The 8,289-nt window shown below is 46.2% G+C and overlaps 1 protein-coding gene across 8 annotated transcripts in view; it reads right to left on the bottom strand.

The window, feature by feature from the left end:
- Nucleotides 1–3,037: 3,037 nt before the first annotated feature.
- Nucleotides 3,038–8,289, bottom strand: part of LOC124015401 (myocardin-related transcription factor A-like) — a 62,671-nt gene continuing 57,419 nt past the window's right edge. For all 8 annotated transcript variants that reach the window (XM_046330564.1, XM_046330563.1, XM_046330568.1 and 5 more), the window contains 7 exons: nt 7,436–8,236; nt 7,081–7,290; nt 6,858–6,974; nt 6,397–6,546; nt 6,203–6,292; nt 5,996–6,053; nt 3,038–5,893 (listed from right to left, as the gene is read on the bottom strand). In XM_046330564.1, coding sequence (XP_046186520.1) covers nt 5,298–5,893; nt 5,996–6,053; nt 6,203–6,292; nt 6,397–6,546; nt 6,858–6,974; nt 7,081–7,290; nt 7,436–8,236 — 2,022 coding nt within the window. In that variant the 3' untranslated portion in view covers nt 3,038–5,297. The remainder of the gene's footprint in view (nt 5,894–5,995; nt 6,054–6,202; nt 6,293–6,396; nt 6,547–6,857; nt 6,975–7,080; nt 7,291–7,435; nt 8,237–8,289) is intronic.

The raw sequence follows: 8,289 nt of genomic DNA, 5'->3' as shown, positions 1-8,289 counted from the left end.
CAGTAAGTTTCACTAGCAGCCGACATGGTGTAGACCAACCTGGTCTCGGAGCATTTCATTTTATTCTGTATGTTAATCCGAGACACTCCATTTAGTATAATCATACAATACATTTCGTATGGTATGTAATTCATTTGTGGATGTCCATCATCCATTTCATATGAAATGTTACAAATTACAATATGTTCAGAATTTGCAAAACGTATGATATGTTACCGATTCCACTTAGTTGTGGCTAAGGTTCGCTCGATTAGACGGTCAAATCAAACCAAATTTGATTTGCCACATGCGCCGAATACAACACGTATCTTACAGTGAAATACTTACTTACAAGCTCTTCACCAACCATGCAGTTCAGAAAATACTTGTTAAGTAAAATAGATAAGTAAAAAAATACTAAATAAAAGTAACAAATAATTAAAGAGCAGCAGTAAAATAACAATAGCGAGGCGATATACAGGGGGGTACTGGTACAGAGTCAATGTGCTGGGGCACCGGTTAGTCAGGGTAATTGAGGTAATATGTACATGTAGGTAGAGTTAAAGTGACTATGCATAGATAGTAAACAGAGAATAGCAGCAGAGTAAAGGTGAGGGAGGGGGGGCAATGCAAATAGTCTGGGTTAAGGTTAGGGGAAGGGTTAGCTAACATGCTAAATAGTGGCAAAGTATCTCAAAAGTAGTAAGTAGTTGCAAATGAGCTAAAATGCTAAAGTTGTCCATGATGAGATTCGAACACGTAACCTTTGGGTTGCCAGACGGTCGCATTTATACTCCCACCCATCCACCCGGATTGACCATTCACCCTTCCTCCTTTTGTTTCTTGTCTTATGTAAACATACCAAACGCAACATATCATACTAATTTCAGTCTCCAGGCTTTACATTTACTATGCTACCCCTGGTCTGTGAGACCAGGCTGTGTAGATAAGGGAGACCATGGACACTAAAGGGAATGCAGTCAATAATGAAGGAAATGAATAAATCATAACGCTACGGGAGAGGGACAGAAAGAGAGCAAGAATAAGACGGCATGGGACAATGAAAGAAGAAGCAGGACGAACGGACATGGGGAAAAAAGGAATGTGACATTTCCAGAAGGAAAGAGGGAAGCAGAACCGAGGGAATTGAACAGGAGAGACAAAGACAGACAGCACTAGATTAAGAAACAGAGACGAGAGCGACAGCAAAACCGGAGAGAGCTGACTAAGAGAGAGATAAGCCCACCACATGAGGAACCAGCATTGTGATTGTAATACTGCTGATTGATTGTTAACTGTGCGGCAAGAATGGGGGGCCTTGAGGGGCGGCTGGGCCTGAGGGGAGGGAGCAGAATAAGGGGTTTGAGACAGGCAACAGTCTGGCACAACAGTAAGGGGTGCTTGGACTGCAGTCGGAGGATATCGAGCCTTTCAAACCTCCCTCTCCACACATATGCTCTCACACACACACACTCACATGCCATACACTCTGGCACTCAAACACACACGCACACGCCCAAACTCTGCAGGCCAGCGACAGCTCCATCAATCTCATTGGCTCTGTGTCTGCACACAGCAGCTGTCAGTGCACAGGCAGGAAGGTCCCAGGCTGCAACGACAGGCTTAAAAAAAGGGAGAGAGAGGGAAGTGTGTGGATGGAAAACATGGAGGACAAAGAGAAATAGATAAGAGTAGACACGGGTCAAGCAACTGACATATGCAGGCGCCGTGCTCTGAGTGGTGTGGTGGTCCTGTAATGGTCAGTCACTCGGGCCGTAATAGTGTGTGGACAGCTGGACACCCTGTCTGTCCGCAGAGGGGCATCGACAGCGACCTCAGTATATTAGATGGATGGGCTCCATGGATCTTCCCATCCACCGTTTCATAAACTCAATCCAATTCGAGCACTCCTGAAGAACTGCATAGTCCCCTGCATTGCTATTCTCCCATTTGGAAGGAAATCAGGAACCCTTTACTTGAAGGTCACATCACACCCTGGTGGCCAGAAGAGGTAACACAGGAAATAAAAAAGCATTTGGTTCCCTTCCAAGTCTGTACTGTACTTCTGTCAATCAACTCAATTTGCAGCTCTACCTCTACAGGACTCCCCAATAATGTCAACCGGAGGATTGTCATTTGTCAAATTAATTCCAGAGGGAGATTGCTTCAATCCCCCAACAATGGCAGGTAGGTACCCCCCCCACTTCATAAAACACTAGTGACCCTAATCAATACGTATGGTTGAAGAGGGGTGATCTGTGATGGAGTAGTGGGTGGGGTTGGGCAGCCCATAAAACCTGATGGACTATTTCAGTGCAGAAAATGAATTAAATGCATCCGGAACGACTTAAGCAGGATGGGGTGAAGGGGGGGGTCTCGAGTGACGTTTTCAATTAGTTGGCAGAAATAAAGTACCCTGCTCAATACTCAGAGACCTGCACATTATTGTTTCAGCTTCAATTACAGTCAGGAATAAAATAGCAAGAGGAATTCAACTGAAAAGACGGGACACTTCTTCACTGACAAAATAAAAGCTAAAAACAGATTAACTTTGGTAATTGTCCGGAAAATGAATTGGGGTTCCAGATTGGTTAATTAAACAAAAGGGACAATATGGGAGGGGCTAGAGGAGAGCTAGAGAGCTTTCAAAGAATCCTTTAATGGTTCCTTAAAACGTTTAAGAAGGGGGGGGGGGGGGATAATAACTGCTTACTGAAAGAGTTCAGTTTTGACAAGTGTCCAGAAGCCCCTTGGATCTTCATTGAAGAGGCAAGGGAAGAGGACGATGGCTGCTGTGACTGGGTCCTGTAAGGTTTTTCAGAAAGCATTAAATAAAACAATGTATACAAAGATGATACATGTGATCTACATAACATGTGGAAAACCAATACCAATAAATATACACCTTTGTGTTCCTCCTCATCAGTATACCTGCGGACACAGACAAAACAAAAAGTGAGCACATGAAAGTGGGCAGTTGCAAAGCAGGATCTATCCATCTATGGACTAGTTGTAATACAGTAGTTTGGTCATTCTAGGGCAGGGATCATCAACTAGATTCAGCTGCAGACCAATTTTTTATTGAGTAGATGTCAGGGGACTGGAACATATTTACAAATATATGACAAAACAGATGTAATCATTTCAAACCTTGCATACATTTGTATATAAAAACATACTGGATATCTCTTATGCATGGGAATTCTTTGGAACAGACTTCCAAAATTAAAATAACAAAGCCGATTGGCTCGTGTTTTTAGTCTTTTATGTCCAAAAAATAAATATATTGTATTTTATTTTGCTCAGAAAATTTGGGGGGCCAAATAAAATTACCCACTAGCCAATTTCGGGACACGGGCCACCAGTTGGAGAAAACTGCTCTAGGGGGATTCTGGTGCTAAATGATGACGTCACAGTATCCGCTTTAAAAAAATGTTCATCTCCAACCCTCATTCCATGCTGTGGCCCCCAAACATCCACGCTGTAAACCACAATTTATCAAATTTAACCAGTTTCCCTCCCCAGAGCAATCCCCAAATCCCTCAAGTGTTTACAACTTAAAATTGAGCATTTCAGAATCTCTAATACAGCAGATCGGGGCTGATCAGGCCACCATAAGGGCAAAAAGAGGGGGCTATACTGGACAGAAACTGCCTGTCCGCCCCCACCACAAACACACACACAGGAGAAGTGAGAGAGAAGCAAATCTTGAATGTATGTTTGTGGTGATATGCAACAAACCATAAAAAGGATAATTACATTCAAACAATCAAGCGATGCTCAAAATTGAGCATGTGCACATGTGTGGGTGCAGTGTTGTGCGAGTCTGAGGCCGTACAAAGGCAGACTATCACATCCAGCCGTGATTGGGAGTCCCATAGGGCGGCACACAATTGGCCCAGCGTCGTCCGGGTTTGGCCGGGAAACTATTTGTTCTTAAATGACTTGCCTAGTAAAACGAGGTTCAATAAAATACAAAATTGGTTTGCTTAACTCCGGATACAGAGTTCACACTGTTGACAGAATTTGTCACAGTAAACCATGTACTTCGTAGTGCTCCGTTGCCTAAAATGGAAAAACACTGTCAAGTCAAACAAATAACTGCATTATAATACATTTTCAGTGTCTAAATTGGTATATTACAGCAAGAATTTATAGGGAGGACTTTATTAAAAAATAGTTTGGCAAAGGTACTGATACAGTACATATTCATAATAATACAGTCACGATGTTAAGGGTCACCCAAAATAATAACACAGCATTCGTGATTCACCAATGTGGCTCCTGGTTCAGTAGGCATCACTATAATTGATGGAGTGGACTACAGTATACACGTCATCTCTGCATACTTAATTGCTTATATAGGTTCAAATGAAACAAACATTCCCATCTCTTAACCCTAACTTACTTCAGCTACAGTACTGGCTGACATATAGTTCTGTGCGTCTAGGAAAATGAAGCTACGTCCAAGGGAGATCAAGTACACTACGTAGCAGCAATATACCTCTGTTAAAAAAAAGCAGGTTCTCATTTTTATCAAATATATCAAATCCTATCACGCCTGTCATAATGTTCTATAGCAATATCATTAAAGCTAAGAGGGTAAGACCACGTGTTCTAAAACACGAAATCATGTTTCCTGGCATTTTCAAATATATTCCAAAATACACCTCATATTATAGTCTGTGTGTCTCTCCTCTGTACCGGGTTCCTGCTGCAGTTCTCCTACTCAGTCAGAGCTGCGGTCACCAGACTGCTACACTGGAGCCTCGGTCTGACTGCTGCATGCATCCATGCTAACAAACAGCTCCTTCTCCTTCACCTTGGCTTCCCTGATCATCTCCTCTAAAGTTCTCGTGAAAATAAGTAGGTTGTGTTTTTTTAACCCTAAAGCTGCTAGACAGATGTGATTATCGTCTTGTTCTCACATTACTGGTTCAACACTGTTACAATATCGCCATACTATTACTAATACTACTAAGGGCAATAATAAACGTAGACAATAGTCTAGATGGGTGGCTACGGTAAGCTGTTGACTGGCTCAGATGAAGGAGCATCATCAACTTCAGTCCGCAGGGTTTGTTAACAAAGGTATTACTGTATAAGCTACGCGTGTAAGAGGGCCTGCCTTCTAGAACGTATAAGTTTGCACATAAGAAATCTATCAAAGTGTTATTCAGTAAGAGGGACTGAGTTCAGAGTGCAGTAGAGCCTGTGTGTTGTTGAGTCGTTGTACCGTACGTTGAGAAAAGAGAGAAAGAGTTTGACAACGTTACATCAGCATCCCTCCGTGTGGATGACACTAAGACTGTCCAGGGCTATAAGCAGGAGTCCCAGTGGAGCTGCAGGTCTGAACTATCCAGAAAGTCTGCGGAGAAGACGCTGGGGGGAGTGTGGGGGCCCAGGGGACCCAGTGGGGCGAGCCCTGCAATCTCGTTGCTCGCCCCTCCCATGGTGATATCCAGCCAATCCATGCTGTCCAGGGCATGGTCTCCGAAGTCCAGGCCAGGGGGGTTGGCCGTGTAGCCCGACAGCTCATAGGTGTCCATGGGCGAGGATGTGTGGTCCAGGATGCTGGGGGTGCTCAGCATTTGATTGTGAAGGTCATCAATCAGGGTCAGGGGCCCACCAGGCTCCACCCCCAGGAGGGGTTTGCCCGTGGTGCTCTCCAGGAAGTCCTCCAGACGTCCACTTCCTGTGTTGCTTACGTCCTGGTCATCGGTGGCCGGCGCCTGCAGCTCCTCCTCCTCCCCTTGGTCTGGCTGGTGTGTCTCGGGTTCGGGAGGGGTGGAGGGCGAGAAGTGGAGTCGCAGCTGGAGAGGGGAGGGGGCCTGAGAGTGGGAAGGGGAAGGGGTGTTGGGGCGCAGTCGCGCCAGGGAAGGGTCAGGTGCTGGTTTGAAGGTGGCTGAGATTTCTGGGAGAGGAGGAGAGAGAAGAAATGTCAACCAGTAGGAGACAAATATTGAATCAGGAAACCAGGAGGAGCTCTCCTTCTCTATCGGCATTCAACACTCACCTCCTGTCTGAATCAGGATGTCGAAGAGGTCGTCCATATGCTGGGTGGATCCATTATCCTGGGAGCAAGACACAGGGAGAAGAGTAAGTCCTGACACAGCCACTGAGTTGAGAGGTGAATACAGAAGAGCCTTGGCATGGTTGTCCATAATGAGACCTCTGAGACACAAACATAGAAACAGAGAGACAACCAGGTGGCGTGGGTTACCTTGTCATCCGGTGGGTTAGGGGAGGGCGTCTGTTTGGGAGAAGGAGGGCTGAACAGGGGTTCATGGTCAAGACCTGGACTCAAATCCTCCTGATGGAAATAGAACAATGTTCTCATGTCTTAAATGTATACTATTAACTTGTCCCTTTAAAGAACCGCAATTACAGTACCAGTTTTAACAAGTTCACAATTACCGTTTGAGCTGGAGGAGAGGGGGAGGTGTCTTTTTCAGAAGGGGAGGAGTCATCTTTGGGGAAGAAAGGCTGGAGATTGGGCGGGGCAGAGAGGGAGAGAGCGACCCCTGGGGAGTGATTGGTTGACATCTGCAGCCCCGCCTTCTGTCCCTAAGCAAAATGGGAGATAAATCTTAATTAGCTGAGATGCAAATGAGCTGAAATCTTCATTCTGAGCTGAAAACATAAATCACAAAGATGAGGAATATCATTACAGGAATTACCAGAATAATAACCACTATTATATTGCATTAGTTATCAGCGCTTATATATATACATCAAGGATTCTGTCAGCATATTATTTGAGTCACCGAGGCATTTCTGAATGTATCTCACTTAATGGGACATTAGCAACAAGCCAGTCAGTTGACCGCTGTTCAATGGACATCCTACATATCAGGCTTTTAGAAACCTTCCCTTACCTTTCTGGTTGGCTGTTTCACCAGGCCTGGTTGAGTTTTCGGTTTTGATTGGCTTTCACTGCTGGAGAACTGAAGAGGGGATTGGCTGGGCAGCTTGGTGGGAGTTGACTGCAGTCTCTGGTTAGACCAAGGAGAGAAATAGCGTGAGAAGAAAAGTAAGCAGCACAAGGAGTCCCTAAACAAAAACATTAGGTTTGAGTGAAAGAGGGATTTAAATGTTTACCTGCAGTATGATGCGATTGGATGCTTTGCCCTGTGGAGTGCCATGTGGCATATCACTCCCTTGGCTCTCGGCACAGTGATTGGTTAGTGCGATGAGGAAATGGTTGCCGTTGCTGTCTGTCACCAGGGTAGGTGTGGAGTGTGTCTTGAGGAGATCCAAGGGGAAGGAAGTGGTGGAGCGCGACTGCTGATTGAGGAACATCTGAGACACCTGGAAGAGACCAAAGGCATTAGTCAGTGAGAGACTAACACAAGGTGACACACTGACTATTTTGACTGGGATCACAATTGTTTTGCTGTCCCTGTCTGCAGCTCTTGTTGTGACTAGCCGTTGAGTTGTTTTGAATGCCACTGACCTGTTGTGACTTCAGCTGCTGTGGTTGTTGTTGTGCCTGCAATATCTGCTGTTGTTGATGCTTTGACTGTAACAGCTGTTGGTTCTTTGATTGTATCTGCTGTTGTTGTTGGGACAGTAGCTGTTGCTGCTGCTTGAGCTGTTGCTTGTGGGACTTCTTCTTCCTCTGCTGTGAGCGGTGTTTCTGCAGATTCTGCTGGTTCTGCTGTAGGAGCAGCTGCTGCAGGGCCTGCTGCTGTGCCAGCTGCAGCGCGTTGATCTGCTGCGTCTGCTGCACCTTCAGCTGCTCCAGCTGCTGTGCCTGGATCTTCTCCAGCTGCACCTGCTGAGGTGGGGCTCCCAAGGACGGCTCCACGGCCTCTTCCACATCCCCGACCTCCTGCTTGATGGTCATCTTAGTGACCTCCATGTGGCACTGGGAAGGAGTCGGGGAGCGGGCAATGGGGCAAAATGTGGAGGGGATGCTGGGGATGTCTGGGGGCTCTTCCTTCACCCTGACAAGGCCCAGGGGTTCTGGGGGGGCGTCCCGGCCCCCTCTCTTGCCCTGTTCCAGCTGGACGCGCAGGGTCTCCACCAGCCGCTGTTTCTGTCTTAGCATGCATGTCAGCGCCTCGATCTGCTTGTCCTTCTCCTGCAGCATCTGGTCCTTGTTCACAGACGGGGGTGCTACTTGCAGGCGTTTCTGCAGAGCAGCCATGGAGAATCGGCAGGCTGTTGGGGCCGAGCCACTCAACTCCTCTTTGATAGTGCCACGGTGCTGTGGGGAGGGATGGAGGCTTAGCTGGGTGAGGGGAGAGCTTACCTATTTGGAAAGAGAAAAGTAGTCTCAAGATTCAAACCATACAACCTGATATC

Source organism: Oncorhynchus gorbuscha, linkage group LG26 (assembly GCF_021184085.1).
Source record: "Oncorhynchus gorbuscha isolate QuinsamMale2020 ecotype Even-year linkage group LG26, OgorEven_v1.0, whole genome shotgun sequence".
Lineage (NCBI taxonomy): Eukaryota > Metazoa > Chordata > Actinopteri > Salmoniformes > Salmonidae > Oncorhynchus > Oncorhynchus gorbuscha.
The sequence above is the reverse complement of the archived record's forward strand: the minus strand, read 5'-3'. Positions and strand labels throughout refer to the sequence as shown.